The 22,864-nt window shown below is 35.4% G+C and overlaps 1 protein-coding gene and 1 non-coding gene across 7 annotated transcripts in view; one reads left to right on the top strand and one right to left on the bottom strand.

The window, feature by feature from the left end:
* Positions 1-8,585: 8,585 nt before the first annotated feature.
* The window catches only part of Stag2 (stromal antigen 2), a 128,904-nt gene continuing 114,625 nt past the window's right edge, over positions 8,586-22,864 (bottom strand). For 5 of the 6 annotated variants that reach the window (XM_042682463.1, XM_042682458.1, XM_042682464.1 and 2 more), the window contains exons 30-34: positions 20,501-20,690; positions 20,301-20,411; positions 16,895-17,021; positions 15,520-15,597; positions 8,586-10,501 (exon numbers count right to left, since the gene is read on the bottom strand). In XM_042682463.1, the coding sequence (XP_042538397.1) occupies positions 10,478-10,501; positions 15,520-15,597; positions 16,895-17,021; positions 20,301-20,411; positions 20,501-20,690 (530 nt within the window). In that variant the 3' untranslated portion in view covers positions 8,586-10,477. The remainder of the gene's footprint in view (positions 10,502-15,519; positions 15,598-16,894; positions 17,022-20,300; positions 20,412-20,500; positions 20,691-22,864) is intronic. The other variant, XM_042682465.1, reaches the window with a different exon arrangement.
* LOC122109990 lies at positions 20,889-21,022 on the top strand. Its single transcript, XR_006147791.1, has one exon. It is a non-coding gene; the product is annotated as a small nucleolar RNA SNORA51 (small nucleolar RNA).

Genomic DNA, 22,864 nt, shown 5'->3' with positions numbered 1-22,864 from the left:
CAAGGTTTGCATCTTATTGCAATCATTTTATTTATACACAGGCAAGAGTAATTCCAGGGAAATAATGTCAGTCACAACTCAAAGGGGCTGCACTTGCGTCAAGCTGGATCCCCATACATGTGGTTTTTGGATAATAGCCCCTTGTCTTAATCTGTCCTGACTCAAAATAAAAATGCTTTATACTGGATGATTTATAAACAACAGAAACCTTAGGCATCTACAGACTGGAAAATGTTTCATAAGGGCTTATGATTCATAGATGGCACTTTCTAGGTATTCTCACAGGGGCAAACAAGATCCTTTTGAGCATTTTTGTAATACTACTAATGTCATTCATTAAAATCTGTCTTCATGACTCCTAAAATGCCTCAATTTTTCATACCATTACATCCATGGTTAGGTTTCAATATGATTTGGGGGGTGGGGAAGCAACACAAACATTCCAATAATGGAATTCTTTATAATACATGCAGTTTACAAATATCTTCTATTTTATCTGTTGTCTTTTTACTTTTTGATTGTTTTTGTTCCTGTGCAGAAGCCATTTATTTGGATACAAGCCCCACTTGTTCAGTTTTGAAGCTGTTTTAATTTAATAAAAATTAGAAACTAGGTAACATATCAAGAAAGATTACAAAATAGTGACCTTAGTTAAAAGTATGGTTTAATCACAATCCATATCTCAAGAGAAGAGAAAATACATTTCTGGCTTCTTATAACTTTAACGAAGGTAACAAATGTCAAGTTAATTGAACATTGGTTAAATACTAAAGGACAAGCTGTATTAAAGAACAAGTCAAGACTGTTGCTATTTCATTGTACTATACATATCACTGTTATTTTCCTCAAATTTACAACAAGTATCTTGAAGTGATTCTGTACATCTATTTGTTTTCATCCTACTGTATTCCATCACATTACTTTCTTGTCCATATTTGGAGCAATCCTTATATTTCCCATCTGACCTTCTCTATTGGCTCTGTCTTGCACTTAGAGCAACGGTCCCCCAAGAACTCACTAGCAGCCATGAGCCAGTGGCTCATGCCTGTAATTCTAGCTACTCAGGAAGCTGATATCTGAAGATCAAGGTTCAAAGCCAGCCTGGGCAAGAAAGTCCCTGAGACTCTAATCCCCTATTAACTACCAGAAAACCGGAAGTGGCTGTGACTCAAGTGGTAGGGCACTCACCTTGAGCTGAAGAGTTCAAGGACAGTGCCCAGGCCCAGAGTTCAAGCCCCATGACTGACAACAAGAAAAAAAAAAAAACACACTAGCCTTTGTCTTTCAAATTCAGGCCTTCTTTAACTTTAGACGTTGTTTAATTCTTTTAAATTTTGGAATATTTTCAGTCTTACAAAAAATTATGATAGTGCAGAAAATTCTCATATAACTCCAACCAATTTTCACTAAGTTTAATACCTATGTATGTACAAGAAACCATTGCATGTGGTATTATAGAACAAAATATATCATAAAAATGTGTATATTTGTGATTACTAAAATATTAATAAAAATTTAAACATAAAGCACATTTAGAAAAATAATAAAACTTTCACTTAAAGTAGCAAAAACCATCTTGAGCAAATAATGAAAGTGAAGACATCACACTGCTTAACTTCAAAATATACCACAAAACTATATTAATCAAAATAGTGATAGAGGAATAATAATATAGAGCGATAGGACAGATAACCCAGCAACAAATACAAACTTATGCTCAACTGACTGCCAACATCACACAATGAAGAAATGGCAGTCTCTTCCATAATTGTTTAGAGGACTGGGTAATGACATGCAGCATATAATTAGATCCTTATTTCAGACTGTATTTTTTTAAAACATTTTTATTATTATCTTTAAGTAGTTGTACAAAGAAGTTCCCATTCTCCAAAACAGCATATGAATACAAGGCGTCAGACCGTATTTAAAACAAACAAACAGCATGGACTAACAATTTAAATGTTAAGACCAGAAATTACAAAACTGCAAAAAATAAAAAAGAACAGCAGGAAAGCTCTTTGACATGTCTAAGCAATGTTTATTTGCATAGACACAGTGAGACCAAAGGAGGGTACTCTCAAGAGAGAAACACAAAGGCACTACTTCACATAGTTTCAGCTATTGCAGGGATCTGTGAAACATACTCTTGCAATAGGTGACGGATCACTATTTACATTTTTTCCTTTTTTAAGCCTGCTATACAGAGAAACCACAATAAGCTAGCTGTGAAATGGCAAGGGACGACATTATAGTGAAACAAACTTCAAAATATGGAAACGAGATCTTTCTTAACAAACTTTTTATTTCTTGATGATTATATCTTTGTGTATGGTTTATTCATGTGTATCTCTTTGTGGGGGAAAGGGCACAGAACTCAAGGAAAAAAGGGTGAAAAAGTGGAGCACCTTTAAAATAACAATAAATAATATTTTTTTTTAAAAAAAAAAAAAGAACATAGGGGGAAAGCTCCTTGACATGTCTGAGCAGTCTATTTGCAAATGGCCAGCAGAACTCAAAAAACATCATCAGCATCTGAGTTAAACATGCACTTGGGAGGTAGACTATTTGAGCTCAAAACCTGGCTCTACCACTTACTACCTATGTGGACTTTGGTAAACAACTGCTCTTTGCCTCAGTTTCTACTTCGTTAAGTATTTCAATGTTAACATTGAAAACATTACTGTGAACTATGCATTTAGGCCACACAGGACAGTCATTTGTAATTGTCATTGACAACTTGGGAATAAAACTTAATACTTACAGAATAAAACCACCCTTAAGGTTGCTTGTTTCTTTTCTATTTGTTTATGTATTTATTTTTGCCAGTTCTGGGACTTGAACTCAGGGCCTGGGCACTGTCCCTGAACTTCTTTTGCTCTACCACTTGAGCCACAGTACCAATTCCGGCTTTTCCTGCTTATGTGGTACTGAGAAATCAAACACAGGTCTTCATACATGATAGGCAAGCACTCTACCAAGCCACATTCCCAGCCCCGCTTGTTCCTTTTCAAGAAGCTTTAACCTTATTAAAGAGTCCCTGATCTGGAAACTACTGCCACAAGACCACTTAAAATTCTTAAGCCAGTTTGTGGTGGCTCACACATGTAATCCTAGCTACTCAGGAGGCTGAGAGCTGAGGATTATCGTTCCTAGGCAGGAAAGTCCTTACCTCCAATTAACCACCAGAAAAGCCAGAAGTGGAGCTGTGGGTCAAAGTGGTAGAGCGCTAGCCTTGAGCAAAAGAGCTCAGGGACAGTGCCCAGGTCCTGAGTTCAAGCCCCACAACCAACAACAAAAAAATTCTTAAGCTGGGCACCAGTAGCTCACGCCTGTAATCCTAGCTACTCAGGAGGCTGAGATCTGAGGATCAAGGTTCAAAGCCAGCTCATGCAGGAAAGTCTTATCTCCAATAAACCACCAGAAAACTGGAAGTGGCGCTGTGACTCAAGTGGTAGAGCACTTGCCTTGAGCTGAAGAGCTGAGAGACAGTGCCCAGGCCCAGAGTTCAAGCCCCACGACTGACCAAAAACAATAAAATCTTATTGCAGAGGACATACGGTTGGTGTGGCTGGGTTTTGATGAAGCTGGGAGAGAACGTGCCTCCCCAGAATCCATGGGTTCTTCAAACTGAGAAGAATTTTCCCTCCCTCCATTGGCATCAAAGCAGAACATAAAATCACAAAAGAAAACAAGGTAGCTGCTCACCTGCTGTCAGCCAAGGCAAAGGAAGGTTAACTACCCCACCAGCATAGACACAGGACCAGGAGAACCTGTTACTACAGTTCTACTAAATCCTTTTTGTCTCATTACTTTCCTTCCCCCAACTTGCCTTTTATGTTGTCTTTTCTTCTCTAAAAGAGCACAGTTCTTTGTGGAAGAAACAACAAAATGGAACTCAAAACATATGTGAGAACTACTCATTCCTGGGCATGTCCCATATTTATGTGAAACATACATGCTAGCAACTTTTTTAAAGTGAAAACATACAAATGGGGTTAAACCAAAGACAATCTGTTGGAGAAAGTACTTGTAACCCACACATCTGGTAAAGGGTAAACATATTGACAGTTCATAAACTAGCAGAAAAGCAATGTGACTGAAAAATGTGCAAAGGACCTCAATAGAAATTTTGCAAATGACAAATAAATGGCCAACAAGTATTATGAAACAGTGCTCAATATCATGAATTGTCAAGGAAATGCAAACCAAAGCCACAAGATATCACACACAACTGTTAGTGTGGCTATTATTAAAATGACAAATTCATTGCCTGGTGACAAGGTGGACATAAGGAATCCTTGCAGTGTTGGGGACAACTACCATGTTACAACCATCTTGGAAATACAAGGAGGTTCCTCAAAAAATTAAACTATCTTAAGATCCTGCCATACCACACTTGACATATATCCAATGGAGATCTAAATCAATATACAAGGAGGAAATCAATATACAAGGAGGATAACTGAAGGCCCGTGTTTACTGCGGGTCTTTTCACAACAGCCAAATTGAAATCAGGCAAGGTGTACAACAACCAAGGAACGGCATGTGTGTGTGTGTGTGTGTATACACTTATACTATGTATGCATACACACGTGTGCGCACACATAGACATCGTGTGCACATCCATAGACAAAAATGAAATTGCCACTTGCAGGAAACAAAACTGAATATCATAATGTTGAACAAGATAAGCTAAATTCAAAAGGCAACTATGACATGTTTTCAGTCATTTGCAATGTTAGTCCCAAAGTGATTATGGTGGTTTTGATGATTTGGGGACATGGGTGTAAAAATTAGACTATCTAGAAGCTGATCAGTAGGAAGGCAAAGAGGAAAAGCAGGAGATAGTGAACAGGATCAAAAGACATTATAGATGTCTATACACACATATGTATGTTTATATACACGCACACACACACACATCTCTCTCTCTCCACACACACAGCATAATTAAACTCCATCAAATGCTGTTTGAAAAGGGAAAGGGAAGCAATGGGAATACAGTAACTGTCAATTTGTTCTAAGTGTATTGTATGAGTGTATGGAAATATAACAACGAAATTCCCACATATTAAAATATCATAAAAATAGAATCACTATTATGACTCAGCAATCCCATTCCTGGGTATATATCCAAAGGAAATCATTATTAGATATTAAAAAGGTACATTTTCTCTTGTGTTCACTGTAACATTATTCATAATAGCCAAAACATGGAATCAACTGGTATCCATCAAGAAATGATGAAGACAAAACTGACATATATAACCAATGGATTATTATTTACCATTAGAAAATAAAATTTCTGCTATTTGAAGCAGAAAGAACCAGGACATGTTGCTAACTGAAATTAGCCAATTGTAGAGAGAAAATATCACAATTTCACTTACTTGTAGAATTTTTAAAAAATCAAACTCAGAGAAGCTGAGTAGAGTGGCAATCATCTGAGGCTCAAGGTATCAGGGGTTTGGGGGAAGTGACTAAAGAATATAAAATTTCAATTAGAGTAAGTGTTAAGAGATACATTACACAACATGGGAATAAATCTAATAACAATGTATTACTGAAAATTAGATTTTTTTTTACCACAAAATACATATGCAAGGTAAAACATGCTGAGTTTAATTTAGCCATTCTACAATGTATGTTTCAAAACATCATTTGCACATGATATATGCAATTTTGTCAGCAAACACTTTAAATTTATAGTAGCTAATCTAGCCTTCATTTTGTTTAAATTATCAATCCCAAATTAACATCAATTTAAGAATCTCCTTTCAGAAATTTACAGCATTTGTGGAGATGGTATCATCTTTTTAGCATTATTTGTAAAATTTCACTGGATTTCATTACATGTGTGGAATGAACTTTTACTATATGTACCCCCTATTTTTCTATGTCCTCTTTTTCCCTTCCTTTTTTATTTTTATTTTTGAGGGAGTGCCAGTCTTGGGGTTGGACCTCAGAACCTTGGCGCTATTCCTGAGCTTTTTGCTCAAAGCTAGCAATCTACCACTTGAGCCACAGCTCCACTTCTGCCTCTTATATTTTTGGTTGGTCATGGGGCCTGAACTCTGGGTACTGTCCCTCAGCTCTTCAGCTCAAGGTGAGTGATCTACAACTTGAGCCACAGTGCCACTTCCAGCTTTTTCTGCTTATGTGGTGCTGAGGAATTGAACCCTGGGCCTTATGCATGCAAGGCAAGCACTCTACCACTGAGCCACCTTCCCAGCCCCCACTCCTGCCTTTATGTTTAATTGGAGATAAGTCTAATGGACTTTACTGCCTGGACTGGATTTAAAACTGCAATCCTCAGATCTCAGCCTCCTGAGTAGCAAGGATTACAGGCTTAAGTAACAAGCACCCGATCCTTCCTTCTTTAAAAGAATCTAGTTTATTTTGCTGAACTTGGTCTTCTCTAGTCCATTCATTTTCCTGTGAGTAGCATAGTTTCATTCTTTCTGGCATTCTAAGCACCCCCTCAAAGAAATGAACGATGTTTAAGGAAATGACAATTGTCTTTGATCACCACAAATATATATTGTTGACACTATATAAACACAAATAATTATATCCTCAAATACTTTTAAGAATAAAATACCCACAAGATACTGAAGTAACCAATTGTACTGACTCATTTTGAAAGCCTATATCTATTCTTTCATTCTTGCCCCACCCAAGCCTAAGCTTACATTCCAGATGGTCATTTATATTGTTGCCTTTGCCTGAAACTCTCAACCTTGGTCATCCCCATTCCCATTTCACATGGCCCATGATGCAGTTTTTAAGATGCAATCTAAGTGATGGATTTATTCTATTCCTAATAGCAAAATTAACTGTAATATATCTTTAAACAAAATACTACTAGGGATAAAAGGAAGTAACTGTTTATATACACAATGTAGATAAATCTCAGAAACATTCTGCTATTAACATGATTTTATACACAAAAAATAAATACAGCATGATTCCACTTATACAAGGTTCTAGAACAGCCAAGTTTATGATGAAAAGAAACAATAGCTTTTGCCTACTCAGGAAGGATGGAAGCAGCACAAATAGGATAGAGAATATAAACTTTCTGCATTGATGACAGACAGTGTTCAATATCTTTGAGAAGGACTGGGCTAAATAGCTTCAATTATTTGTCAAAATAACAAATATATAGTTTATATAATTACTGTACAAGATTATACGAAAAGAAAAAACTGTTAATCACTAAACTCTTAGGTACAAAGTAATATATTTTACTGTAAAACTCCTTCACCTTGTACACATGGATTTTTTTCATAAGAAAATGTTGGGAAAAATTCCGTTTTTTTTTTATCATCACTGTGCTGTTTAATAGTCCACTCCACTTGCTCCAAAGACAGCCTGCTTGCTCTCACCAACAATGGCTTAGGGGGAAAAGATGATTGACAACAGAAAAATTCAATTTTTGTCAGTTTTACACAACTTCAAGACTTTCTGAATATATTCACTGTTAGTGCTCCTGCTCTGTGCTCAACACATAATTCAGATTTTTAGTGTTGTAGCTAATTATCTCAATCACTGAAAACTATAAGCAACTTAAAAGTAAAGTCCATTTTCATGGCCTTTGTGTGTTCAGGAGCTAGTAAAAGATCAAGCACACAAAGAATCATAAAGGAGTGTTAGGCAGGGCACAGTGACACACTATAATCTCAGTTGTGAGGGTCTCAAAGATAGCTCATAAACCAGCCTAGGCAAAACAAAACCAAAAAAAAAAAAAAAAACAACAACAACAACAAAAACACGTTAACAAAACCTAATCTCAGAAACAGAGTGGTCATTGTGACACATACCTGTGTTCCTAGCTACGTGTGACAGTGAGGTTAACAGTCTAAGGTTTGCCTAGGAACAGAAATGAGAGACCCTACCTTAAAAGTAAACAATGTAAATAGAGATGAGTGGTAGAGCCTTTGTCTAGTAAGCATGTGGCTCTGGACTCAAACCCCCATTATCACCACCCATTTAAAAAACATTGACTTTAATTTAGTGAACTTTGTCACCTAGTTTTCTCATAATCAAAGGCTGTGTACTTATCTGGTTCCATCTAAACTGGTACCCATTCACGTGAACCCTCAAGTTCCTTTTGTGGCATAATACTGTATATGTCTCTCTTATATTATCCTACTTTCTTCTTGGATCCAAAGCTTTAAAAACCATTAACTACTGGAAGTCTCAGAACACAGACTTAATTTATACTTTCTTCAGAGAAGGCAGCTGGGTAACATATTAAGAACAATGTTTATTCACACCACTCAATTCAGTAGCCAGCTGGATTCCTTAAAGATGCACCATGGCACAATGAATAATATGCCATTTTATCTTTATGCAATTATGCATGTTATATCCTTATTATCAAGTAGCTTCAATGGCTTGTGGGATTACTCATATTTAGAGATTTAAATCTCATTTAAAAATACATATGATTTACTAAAATATGAAATGGTGATGTTTTCTATAAACATTTCCACTCAAAAAACATTCAAATATGTGATATAATTTGTAAGTCATTTAGAGCCATCCTCCCCCTTTGATTACAAGAGATAAAACATACAACATACTGTAGGTTTATTTTTATTCAAAAAGTTACTGTCTCAAGACATAAATACAAATCAGAAAACAGTACAATTAGGACAATAGAATGTGGAGGACAACAGGTTAGAGTAATATATAAAACATTTTTAGCTGGTTGAAAACAAAGCTGTAAGAACTGCTTTCACAAAGAAGTACTCCTTTCAAGAGTGAGAAAAAAAAATCAACTTAGGTTTGAAATCATATATACAGTCCTCTCAGCAGTTCTAGTAAATGCAGTGGTGTGTCAAACAACATATGCAATACTTTTGCACATAACAATATTTGTTGATGGAAAATCTGTTAGACAAGTCTGGTTTCATTTGTTATTAACCAGGATTTAATATAATAATTGTATTTTATCCTGATCTTTTAGCTAATCTATGGTTTTTGGCTACCACAGCCCAATGCTTGTTGATTTTCTGATTCTAAAATCTGGAAGCCTTTTGGTTTCACTCATCTGAATATATTGTTATATTGCAAGCATATTAAGGCATGGAATGATTAAAATAATATACCTCAAGAACTGAGAGACGACTGACAAAAGATACACATGTAATATAAGTTAATATTTTGTTTTAAACGATGTCTAGCTGCCTAAGCCTCGCAAAATGAGTTTGATGTCAAAATGGCAAGTAGCCACTTTCTGTTTTAAACTAATTCAATTTGTGAAAGGACATAATGAAGTTTAAAGCTTAGCTTTCAAAGAATATTATGGGTTATGAATTCTATTATCCCATCTAATTTACATACAGAGGAAATGTACTGTAACCTGTTAGAAGTATCTTTAACCTGAAGACTGCTTGCAAAGACAGATAGATAAAACAATATAAAATACAAATTTAAAAATCATTTTAAAGCATGAACATTCATGCTTTTCTATTTTTAAACATTGTTAAACTTTCAATATATTTCTGAAACCTCATAATTTTAAGTTGGAATTTAAAAGTAAGAAAAAACTAAACAAACTGCGCAATTATAAAATCAGCACCAATTTATATATATATATAATTTTATTTAAAATTTAGATCCCTATTCCCACACTCTAATAAGCTGTATAATTTTTGTTTAGAATTTTTCTGCAAACATACTACAATAAGCTTCTTTTATTTGGAGACAAAATACAGTGGCACTACTTGAAGGAATATCACAACATTACATTTTTATCTTAAAGGACAAGCAAACTTTCAGGGTTGATAATGGGATAAGCATATGTTTGAGACTGGTTACCTTCTGGCAGTTCACTGCATCTGGATATTTCTGAAAAGTATAGAGAAGCTCTTGGATTTTAAAAATATCTTAAAATACATTTTAGATGAAAAAATTGTAAAAGTTCTGCTTATAAGTTTAACTTTTCTCCACAATTACAATATTTAAAACAAAGTTTTGATTGGTGTTTTAAGCATTTAAATTTAGAATGCTAAAAACAATTCTATCCTACAATTTCAGTGTCAGGGAATAAACCATCCTTAACTTCTGATTCTTGGATGTAAACAGAAATCCAGCAGAGGACATCATTACTTAATACAACCAGTAAATAAATGAGAGATTTCTTATCTGTACCAAATGCCTCTTCAGATTGTTATGTTTTGTAAAAAAGCATGAAATAAATTGATTTCAAAGCCAACTAACAGCGCATAAATAAAATATTTACTTTCTAAGAAAAACTGTAGCTTATCATCAAATTGTTTACTTGTCCTTTACTTTTTCAGGCAAACAAAACTGCCTCTCAATTCATCTGATCTTGGTAAGCATAAGCATTTCATATTCTCCTTAGAGAAAAATCTGTACAGGATTTCATTGTATTTCACACTTTACTTTAAAATTTCTTCTTCCACTTAGAAAACGACTTCACCACAGATTTAATTGTGTACTGGTATTAAAACATTGACACTCCAAGAACCTAATGAGAGAGAAAAAAATTCATTAAAATAGTTATCTTTATAAAATACGTATCTATTAAATATTGTTATTACATTAACCTTTTATATTAAATAAAATGCTAATAAAACCACTCTCCAGATATGTAACACAAAGTTCATGTGACTGAAATAATAACAGCATCCGAACTAGTGAAGATGGCAATTGATTTACTGTATGTATACACATTCCTAAAGCCCTGAAGATAGATACACACACAACATTGTTGAATGAACAAATGAACATGTTTCTGACATGGAGGGTCACTGTAATGTGTTTAAGATTTTCTTAAGAAAGTCTTGGCCATTTGCACTCTGAAGTGGTTACATTTTTTTAAAAGGCATTTGAACATGCAGATCAAAAAAGCCAAAAATAAGAAAAGTATGTAGCTAAAACAGGAAGCTTTCTTTAAAAAGTGGGCCTGAGTTATAAATTATAATTCTTACAATTATAAATTGTAAGAAAGCAAAATAACTTACATTGATATTTTTCTATGCATTCCAATTGGAAAAAGAATGTTAGGGAAAACATAACAGTTACTTGTCACTAAAAGTCAAAGCAAGTGAGGAACAGCTATTAATTTCTCCTTGTTCATTAAACCAGTGTGGCACATAATTTTGGTGTATAATCTAAATTAGATGTTTCAATTAAAATTCTAGCACTTAATAGGACAATTAAGCAATACTTCAGAATACTGTAATTATTAGCTAGTAAGAACTCCTAGCAAAGCCAGAGGTAACAAGCTGAGATTGAAATGATGAAGGACTCTTGGATCACATATAACTTGAACAAAAGTTAGAAGCTGTAATTTTTTTAATCTGAACAAATCTGTATTTTCAAATGAGGAAAAAATGTAGCTTTTTTTTGTAATAAAGTACCATGTGAAGTGTAAGAGAATCTCCAATAAAAACAAAGAGGATTTATACACCCTACTTCTTTCAATTCCCATTAACCATAAGTACTCCACTACTTATCCTTTGTATTCCCTGCTCCGAAGAGAAGTTTCAGGGTTCTCTTTGGTTGGTCAGACTCAGGAGTTTCAGTGGTTACAATGTTTACATTAAAGAAACCTCGGTGATGTTTAAGGGTCCTTTCTGGTCAAAACACTCGTGACTCTTGGTATAGAAAGACATGATGAAAGGATAAAATTTTAACTAGTCAATTCTTAGTGTAGAGTGTTGCATTAGGATGAATTAGGTTCTTTGCAAAGTGCCTGACTAGAAAGCATTTGCACATCTTAAATTCTTTCTGTTCTTTTGTACACACTAGAAAATTAAGTAGCTCCCTTCCTTTATCAATTTTATGGGATGTATAAATCTTGTGTCCAAATGTAAAGTCAACTATATCACATATCTACAATCTAATGCATATGCACCCCAAAATGATATGGCTTGTTTTTTTCTTTTATTACCACCCTTAGATAATGTGAAAATCATGTTATGAAAGACATACTTATGAATTATTTTGTAGTAGCTTGGATTATTTCTATAGTATAGAATTAAGTCCACTTAGAATTTGAGAATATCAGAACTAGGCATTAAGAGATTTAAATTCCAGTTTTTACTTTGATGACTCACTTGTTCATAAGCTTGAATCTATATCTGTTTTATTAATGAAAACATTTTCAGTTATTTTTTTATTAAGATATGGATAAACACTAGCATATGCAAACTCAGATGGAAACTGGTGTCTCACATCTATAGTTCTAGCTACTCATGCAGTTTAAAGCCATCCCAGGCAGAAAATTTGTATGATTCTATCCCCAGTTAACCAGCAAAAAAGCTGAACTGGAGGTGTGACTCAAGTGGTAAAGTACCAGATATGAGAACAGGAACAAAATCCAAGTGAGAAAGTATGAGGTGCTACACTTAAGACCCTGTTCCAGCACAAAAGTAAATAAATAAAAATAAGTAAATAAACTCATGCAAATTTTAAAGAGAATACAGGAAACTCCTAAAAGTACCTGAAATGTTAAAGATTACTGAGCACTCAGTTATGAACCTGCTGCCATCATGTGGTAATGCTATAAAATTACAAACATGATACATGTGCTTATTTTAATAGTAAAGGCAGCTAAAATATTATCAAGTTAATAAAGGCCTTTTTGTTACAACATATTCAATGCCATAAAGTTGCTATACATAAATAATTAGTAGGTCCCTATTTTTTACTGAACTCAGGCTGCAATTTTCTCTGAATATCAAATATGAAAAAATATACACATTTTATATTACTGCTAATCTGTTTCTGTAGAACATCTTTTTACAAATCTAGCATGTAACTATGGAAACAAATGCTTACAGTTCTGACAGATGAATACATAAAAATATGAAGAGTTATAACTGTTCATATCAGTTTTGATTATGGTAAATCATTTCAATTTCCTAATTAATTTTCTTTGTGTTTCATCAAAATAAGGTCTGGTTTTAGTTTCCACAAGTATAAATAGTACTAACAGCATGGGATTATGACACTGGCACTTATTAGTTGCACAACTCTACATAAGTCACCAAACCACCTCTCTGTTATCTGTTTACTTAATTATAAAAGTGAGAATCTTGTCATCTTTCTCCCAAGGTTGCTGGAAGGATCAAAATAAGTCATATAGTGTTAGGTACATAAGCTGTCGAATACTAGCTTCTGTACTTCCATTTTGAATGAATAGACAGGGTACACTAGACTATGTAATTGTAGGGGCAGGGGAAGGTCTTCCTCATCACTAAACTTCTACCTTGATAAGGTATTGAATGAATGCATATAATATCTGCTTAAAAAGATTAGTTTATATCCCTCATCACAATCATCACATGCACATTTTATTTAACAAATTACTCTAGATAATCAGAAAAAAAGCACATATTTCAATATGCATTTAAACTGTAATATTATTGATAGGATAGGTCCCCAATGTTTTATAAAGAATGCTCTGCTGACCTAACCTGAAGCATCAACAGCTCTTGTTAAGTGGCCAACGTTCCAGGCCTACTGAGGCAGAAACTAGTTAGATCTCATAAGATCTCCAGATGTCTCAAATGCACATTAGAGAAAAAATAGACTGATAAGCACTGCTCTATGAAATTCTATCTTTTGGGTCAAATATCTAGCGTCATTAATGTTAGTGTGAATTTGCTGTATTTCCAAGAGCATATGTTTTTAAAAATAAAATATTTTCAGGAGCTCCCTGAAAAAAGACTAACAGGTGAACAAGGCAAGGAAGGAATGTTGCTTCACAGTACAATACAATAGTCCCCAACAGGAATAAGTATTAGGAGGAATGAGTCAGCACTAAAAAGTGAGATGGCATATAAATATTTATTCATTCAACAAAACTAAGTACCCACTATACTAGGAAGAACTCAAAATGAATAAAATCAATAGTGCTTTCAAGGAGTTTGGTCTACTGAGAGAACAGGATACATAAAAACTTATCTCACTACAAGGTAGTAATTATCACAATGAAAGTACATATGACAATATAGACAAAGAGAATATAACAAAAGATCCAGAAACTAGAAAAAAAGTATGAAGTGTTAAAGGAAGCAAGAATAAAATATCTATCTGGAGAGGTCAGTAAAATTTCACAGTTATCAGAACTGAGTATTAAAGGAAGTATTTACTAGGAGGAAAAAGGAAGGGGTATTGCTGACACAGAGAAAAGCAGGTTATACAGTTATAGAATATGATAGAGACAAACTAAAAACTTTGATGTAACTGGAATAAAATACACAATGCAAATATAAGAAGAAAACAAGTTTAAGGTGGAAATGGTTTTGTTTGCCAGGCTAAGGAGTCAGTAGTTTTTCTGAATGACAATTAAGGAAAACTTTTCAAAAAAGACTTAGAAAAAAAAGATCAGATGTGCATTGTTAAAAGGTAATTCTCTAAGAGGAAAAAAAAGGAGTGAGATGGTAACATCTGTGTAAAGACTGCAATATAGTCCAAGTGATGACTGAGGAGATTATGTACCAAAGCACTGATGGGGAGAATATGGTACAAGGTACTAATATTTAAGACAAAAAACAGTGGGTATTATATTGCAGGCCTATAGCCCCAGCACTGGAAAGGCTGAGGTAGTATCAACAGTTCAAGTATTTCATAATGAGTTCAAATATGGCCTGGAATATATAGTGATATGTACAGTGAAACCCAATTTTAGGAAACCAAAAAGAAGAAAAAAAAAGGAACTGACTAACCTCTTGTTCAAGTTTTTTTCCACCACCTCCTGCTTTTGAGAAAGCCTGCACTAGCCCAGATTGGCTTCAAAATTAAAACTCTACTGCCTCAGTTTTAACAGTGCTGAGATTACAGGCCTAAATCACCAGATCCAACATCAACTTCTTACTATCATTCACTATGCTTTTATATTGTAATTAATCTTTAGCCACGCTATCCATCCATAAATGCATAGTAAATATTTCTGAAATACATTTGATTCTAAGCCATTCTCATGTAACATTCTTTAATTGGAAACCTAAACCTATAGTAAGGTTCTAAATTGTTTAATATTCATATCACAGTTGGCTAAGGATTTTGAAAGAAGTGTGTGTGTGTATGTGTGTGTGTGTGTGTGTGTGTGTGTGTGAATCCTGCGACTTTAACTCAGGGTCTAGGCACTATGCTTTGGCTTTCTGGCTCAAGGCTAGCACTCTACCACTTGATCCACAGCTCTACTTCCTGCTTTTTGGTGGTTAATTGGAGGTAAAAGTCCCACAGACTGTATGTATATGCTGCTTTGGAACTGTAATCCTCAGATTTCAGTCTACTGAGTAGCTAGGATTACAGGTGTGAGCCTTGGGCTCATGAATTGAAACAAGTTTTAATCTGGTACCAGTACTGCATTCACCCTCCCCTATGGAAATTCTACTTGCCAGCCTCTGTTTTCTCCACTCCAAATTGTTTTCATCCATTTTCATTATATTGCCCCAACACTTCAATCTCAAACGCAGTTATTGCATATACTTTTGATTTTGCAATCCTGGGGTAAATTTAAATTAAACCTACTGATTCATCCATAATTGAGGCTGGATCAAAGAAGTCGGGCTTCAGTTCTGTTCGTTCTCTTCTGTTCTTTGATGGTGGCTAAGGAAGAAAAAAAAAGAAAGTGAGTTGACATATGCTATATCTATAAACCTACTAACTGAAAATGCCCACATTAATTATCATTAGGTGTATTACCTATATGATTGTAAGTTTACTTTACATTATCTCAAATACTGTACACTCAAATTATTCACTATTGAAAAGTACAAAAACAATTAAATTATTTTTAGTGGCAAAAACTAGAACTCACTTTTTTATTTTACCTTAAAAATCTCTTGTCAAATTATTTTCCTCAAACTTATATTATTCTAAAGAGAAACCATATTAAATTACTTCTACCTTTTAAGAAGACTATACCATGGTATACTAAAGCATCAAATCATAGGACCTGGCTCATAAGTCTTAGTTTTTCTGATTACTATTTTTTTTTGGGGGGGTCCGGTCGTGGGGCCTGAGCTCTGGGCCTGGGCGCTGTCCCTCAGCTCTTCAACTCAAGGCTAGCGCTCTACCACTTGAACCACAGTGCCACTTCCGGCTTTTTTTTCTGCTTATGTAGTGCTGAGGAATCGAACCCAGGGCCTCATGCATGCAAGGCAAGCGCTCTACCACTGAGCCACCTTCCCAGCCCCTGATTACTATTTTTTTTTTTTTGGGTCCGGTCGTGGGGCCTGAACTCTGGGCCTGGGCGCTGCCCCTCAGCTCTTCAGCTCAGCGAGCACTCTACCACTTGAGCCACAGCGCCACTTCCAGTTTTTTTCTTTTTGCTTACGTGGTGCTGAGGAATCGAACCCAGGGCCTCAGGCATGCAAGGCAAGCGCTCTACCACTGAGCCACCTTCCCAGCCCTTGATTACTATTTTTTTATCATTTGATAAACTAACTTTTCAAACTTTACTATGGTCAATCCTCTCAATTTACTTCACAAAGTACAATGCGATAGCTGGAAAAATGAAATATGTTTAAGTATTTTATGTACTTTTATGCCATATGTTTTATGCCATATATGTAATTATTAACAATGTGTTTACTATTTCTTCAAGTTTAACTTTATTACCTGATTTAAAAACTTGTCTCATTAATAGGTTATCATTTTATTAGTATATTTTTTATAAGGTGAGTAAATAGAAAATTATATTTTTGCAGAACTTATTTCCCTGTAAACTATTTTTAGTTTGCAAAATTTATTTTTCTTTTTTAAATAAAATATAGCTTTATTACTTGACTTACGTAACTGCAACCCCTACATCACCCTTATAATAGCAATTTAAAACTTTTGCTAAGTAACTTTATTTCTGAAGGATATATAATTGGAAATCTTCCTTCTGTCAGTTCCTTACCAAGTCTATATCCATTGTATCAAAATCCATTCCCTCATTAAGATCCTCAATCCTTCCTTCTGAGGACATCATAACGTCTTCAACAATTGGCTCTTCATCATCTTCCATTAGACTTGTACCACGCCGACTAGAGAAATATAAAACAAAGTGAAGATCTGAACCATGTCATGTATATTGCAACTATGTGGTTAAATATATTCAACTATAATGGAAAATGATGGAATTAAAGGTCAGGGAGAATGATTACACTTTGATCATGTCATCGATGATGTCGAAATCCCAATGTTCATTTATTTAAAAATGCTAAGGATTTAGATTTATTCTACATTATACTTAATTAATGTTCTGATATGTCATATACAAGGTTCAATGAGAATTTTCCACATGGGAACATACAAGATACCTCAAATCCTTTTTGCAAGTAGGCAGGGCATAAATTAATAAGCAAACAAAACAGAGACCAAAGAAATGACATTTTTAGAATACATGTATTTTTATAATATATAATGCTCAATTTAAGCATCACTCACTCTTTCACTCAGTATATAATGTGTACCAGTACTCAGTCACTCACTGAAGTCATTTACTCACTGAATGCCTATTCTGTGACAACTTCTACTATGTTCAATGGATGCCAGAAAATATGAATAAGATTCCTGCCCTCAAGGAGCTCACAGTCTACTATGAGAACGTAAACAATTGTGACAAAAAGCAGAACTGTGCATCAATTGCTATAAAGACATACTAAAATGAAGTGACTCTCCCTCAGGAATAAGGCTAAAACTTGAATCCTTGTACTCTATGAAATTCAAAACTAAGACATTAATTAGAAAAGAAAAGCAAAAGTTAAGACCAATAGCTCTGTTTGATCATATAGTTATGGAGCAAATAAACTAATGTTCACAAGTTAGCCCACATCAGCATATTTATTTTCCCAGTTTGGCTAACATTACATTACTTTTGTCATTAAAAGATCCTTTACCATCATAAACCTATGAAAACCTCAATGGTTAACAAATGCTTACAATAAATACAATAATATGCTGGATCTCAAAAGAGATAAAGATAGAGCCAGGTGTTGGTGGCCCATGCCTTAGCAGGCTAAGATATGAGCATCACAGTTCAAAGACAAACAGGATAGGAAAGACTGTTAACACTTTATTTCCAACTAAGCACCAAAAAGCCAATAGTTGAACTGTGGCTCAAGTGGTAGAGCACCAGCCTTGAGCAAAAAAGCTAAGGGACAGCACTCAAGCTGTGAGTTCAAGCACAGTACTAGCATGCACACACGCATGTGCAAGCACACACACTCTCTCTCTCTCCCCCTTCTCTCTCTCTCTCTCTCTTACCCCCCACCCAAACACACACAAAGGCAAAGCTAATAAGACATGATAATTGATCCAGGCTACTTGGACAAATATGTTGACAATGGTCCTAACAGTTCTGGATAATAAAAGATGGTTTTTACTATGTGATATCAACTACAACTGGGAAGTATTTTCAGTTAAAGGGCAGATACCATTATACAGAAAAGTCACTGTAAAACAAACAAGTACTCTACAATCCCAGGCAACAAATTGCTTATGGGAAAATGGTTGTTTAACTCAGACAATCCCTTTTTGTTGTCTGGGAGAGATTACCTGTAATTAGGAATTAAAACAAACTGTAAACAAAAAGAATAATGATAATGGGATGCTCTAGAAGATGTTGGAAACTGGTATTCTTAGAACAAGTTTTGAAGCAAATCATAGTAGAATTTTACATTATTTCATGATTGAGTGGAAACTACGAAACTAGTTGTAGGATCAAGCATATAACAACAAAACATATTAAGATGTGGCCAAAGAAACAGGAAAGGAGGGCCACCTGTAATTCTAGCTACTCAGTAGGCTGAGATCTAAGGATTGAAGTTCAAAGCCAGCCCAGGCAGGAAAGTCTGTGAGACTTTTATCTCCAATTAACCACCAGAAAACTGGAAGTGGCACTGTGGCTCAAGTAGAGCGCTCACCTTGAGGTGAAGTAGCTCAGGGACAGCACCCAAGCCCAGAGTTCAAGCCCCACGACCGACACAAAAAAAAGAAAAAGAAAGAAAGAAAGGAAGGAAGGAAGGAAGAAAGTAAGAAAGAAAGAAAGAAAGAAAGAAAAAATCAAGTGATAATATTAGCCAAATGAGGATCAGAATCTATACCTGTAATAGAGAATATGTCATGATAGAGGTTATCATGACCACTAGGAAGATAGCTGATAAAACCCTTAAGAGCAACAAATTAAAACAAAATATAAAATTTAAAAAAGAGGGTAACAATTACTACTTCCTAGCATTAAAAATATACATTTAAGTTAAACTGATGTTAAACTCAAAACTACTAGAATGAACACACTTTCCTCTGTAAGCCAATCAAGACATATAAAATACAATCTAAAGACCACTTGTTTGAAATTCATTTAGGAGACAAAGCTAACAAAGATTTCAGCTATAATTGTAATATTCTCATACAGAATCCAGTAAAAAGAAAGTATTTAAAAGAAAATTATAATTTTCCAGCACTGAATATTTTTGTTCACTGACCATTGATTTAGCACCTTCTATTTGCCAAGCACTAACAGGAAATGAATGAGGTCCCTGCCCTTTAGGAGCTCACAGTCTAGAGAAAGGGACAAACTCATACAGGTATAATTACAATACAACATGGCAAGTACTGTAAGAAATTATGAATATCCATTATGTTATGGGAGCATAGATGAGTGCAGCTTTGTTTAAGGTGATACCTGAGCTTGTTCTTGCACAAAGATTGTACCAGTTGCCAAGAATGATATGACAATATTAAAACATAAGCAGGGGACCTATTTTGAAAAATCTCGCATGCCATGAGCTAAAAGAGTCTGAATTTTATCCAGCAGGCAATATGGAGCCATGGAAAAGTTTTAAGTAAGAGAGTTACATGGGTAAGATTTTTACTCTAGAGTAGTAATTCTTGATGGCAATGTGAACAATGGAGTGGTAGGGAACGTGAAGGGAGGGAATTGGTGAGAGGATAAATGGGTGCTTTAGGGAAGAAAACCAGTTAGAAACCTAATACAATAGTTCAGGTAAGAAATGAGGGCCTGAACTAAGGTGGGAAAATCAATTAAAATATAACATAAATGTACTTTTAATTCTGTGTACCAAAATAAACAAGGACTTTTTCCAACAGATCAACCTATAATTTAATTGGTCCTCTAACTAACTAAGCAAAATTTAACTTAAAACATTTTCTCTGTTGGAAAGACCAATTTTTAGTTCCTTGATTATTTCAGCTTAGTTACTCTAGAGAGTTTGCTGAAATTTTAGCTAAGGCACACATTGAATTATGTTAAATGAATTAGTGAACTTCCTAGACTCAGACAATAAGGCACTCTCACTTACATGGCATGCTGAAGATTAGTTCGCAGTTTAACATAGCTCATTGCTGCTCTCTCCTGCTGTTGCCTTGCTTCCTCTTGTTGTCTTTGAGCTAACATCCATGTTACCTGCGTGCTTCAAGGAGAATTTTATTCTTCTTTTAATTTAACTTTTTTCTATGTAATTAATAAAGTTCTAGTACACAAATGATCAAATGTACTTACTTATAATCAAGAGGAGCTTGATGATGCTCAGTCTGCATAGGATAGACACTCATGAAGCTATCCTCAGGCCGTAATCTTTTGGGCTCTCTCATGATAGTGGAAGTGAGCTGCGGTGTCTGCATCATAACAGGTGTGTGCAGTGCTTGATCTCTGCTTAACCACATACTGTCACTACTACTGCTTTCTTCAGCTGAAAGAGAACATTGACAGCAATGAAGTTGAGATGCCTAATATAACCCATTCAAGTCAATAAACATTTCTGTTGCTTTCTGTAAGCCTAGTGTCCAGAACAGTGACACAAAGATATGGAAGGCAGTTTCTGCCCTACCTTTAGTCTAGTTCTGAGGAAAGAGCAAGTAGGCAATTACAATATAAAAGAAACACAGCTGGCCTCTGGGTGCTGCTTACCACAGGCTGTGTTCTTACACTGACTGTATAGAAAGAGGAGGCAGAGTAAACCTACCTCATATACACCTCAGCCCAGGCCTGTGCCTAGTCTGTATTGTGAATGGGGAGACAAGGGAAAAAAAAAGAAAGAAAGAAACACAGCTATCCACAGCAATGTTAAGTAACATAGGGATCATAGGCTTGAAAGGCTTCTTCACTGGGAAGAAGCTAAAAGCCCTGAAAATAACAATAACTTAATAATACAAACTTGCTGATAATTAATAAAATGAAAAATGACAACTTTATATGGTTCAAATTGCTCAATATTCTTTGGATATAAAGATCAAAAGAGTGATAAAGTAAAATTCCATATGCAGCCATGCAAGGTGGTACACACAATTTCAGCAGGGGAAGGGAATATGAGTTTTAAAGACAGCCTGGTCTACATAGCAAGACATTGTTTCAAAAAAGAGGGGGGGCAAGGAGGTAGAGGTCTACACATAGAAAGTCTCATGATCTGTTCCCAGGAATCAGCTGGGCACTGGTGGCTCACACCTGTAATTCTAGCTACTCAAGAGGCTGAGATATGAAGATTGTGATTCAAATCCAATCAACCACCAAAAGGCCAGAAGGAGAGCTGTGACTCAAGTGGAAGAGTGCCAGACTTGAGCACAAGAACTCAGGGTTAGCACCTAGGCCCTGAATTCAAGACTCAGGAGTAGTACACATGCACACATGCGCACACACACATGCGCACACACACACACGCGCACACACACCACCACCACCACCACCACCACCCCAGGATGTCACACATATTCTATACCCCAAGATGACAGGAACCCACTGTTGAAAGTTTTTTCAGAATGGAAGAAATTTGGTAAGTTAATTTTTTTTTTTTTTGGTTAGTCGTGGGGCTTGAAGTCTGGGCTTAGGTGCTGTCCCTGAGCTCTTTGGCTCAAGGATAGCATTCTACCACTTGAGCCATAGCACTATTTCTGATTTCCTGGTGGTTAATTGGAGATAAGAGTCTCAATGATTTTCCTGCCAGGGCTGGCTTTGAACCACAATCCTTAGATCTCAGCCTCCTGAGTAGCTAAGATTACAGATATGAGCCACTGGCACCCATCAGTTAAATGTTTTAATCAATATATGGAGGGTGAACTTAACAGGCTAGTTAGGAGAGTAATCATATACCCCTTAATAGGAGAGTGGTAACCAATCTAAGAGATGCAGGCTGTTAAACAGTTCTTAAAAGAACTTCTTAACTACAAGGGGAAATCACACTTGTAAGTATAAAGTCATGGTTGGACTAAAGTTATTGAAACCATTAATCCATAAGGTAATCATATCTTAACACTGTACATCTGATGACAAATGCTACATAAATTTTGTGAAATTTAAAAATATAGTCCTAAGATATTTTAAACACTTCTCATATTAACAGATACAGGACTGGGCCTGGTAGCATACATTGAGTCATGGTAACATATATTTATAATCCCCACACTGGGAAGACAGGAAGATTGAATATTTTTCTTGCTGGTTCTGGAGCTTGAATTCTGGGCCTGGGCACTACCCACCCCTGAGCCTCTTTGTGCTCAAGGCTAGCCCCTGAAACCACAGAACCACTTCCAGCTTTTTGTGAGTAGTTTACTAGAGATATGGACTTTCATGCCCGGGTTGGCTTTGAACCACAATCCTCAAATCTCAGCCTCCTGAGTAGCTAGGATTATAAGTGTGAGCCACTGGCATCTAGCTTAAGAGATTTGGTTTTTTGTTTTTTGGGTTTTTTTTGAGAGAAGACCCTATCGAAAAAAATAGAGGACTATGTTTTTTCCCTCTACAATTTGCACAATTGCAGAAGTTATACTATGCCTGTATGCAGACCTACACCTTATGAGACATACAGATCCTAGATTTTGAGGGTTATTTGTAAGTGCTTTGAGTTTACCTGAAGGCAAATATGCTTCCATA

The sequence above is a fragment of the Dipodomys spectabilis genome, unplaced genomic scaffold (genome assembly GCF_019054845.1).
Source record: "Dipodomys spectabilis isolate Male_0828 unplaced genomic scaffold, ASM1905484v1 ptg000071l, whole genome shotgun sequence".
Classification (NCBI taxonomy): Eukaryota; Metazoa; Chordata; class Mammalia; order Rodentia; family Heteromyidae; genus Dipodomys; species Dipodomys spectabilis.
This window is presented reverse-complemented; position numbering and strand designations above follow the sequence as displayed.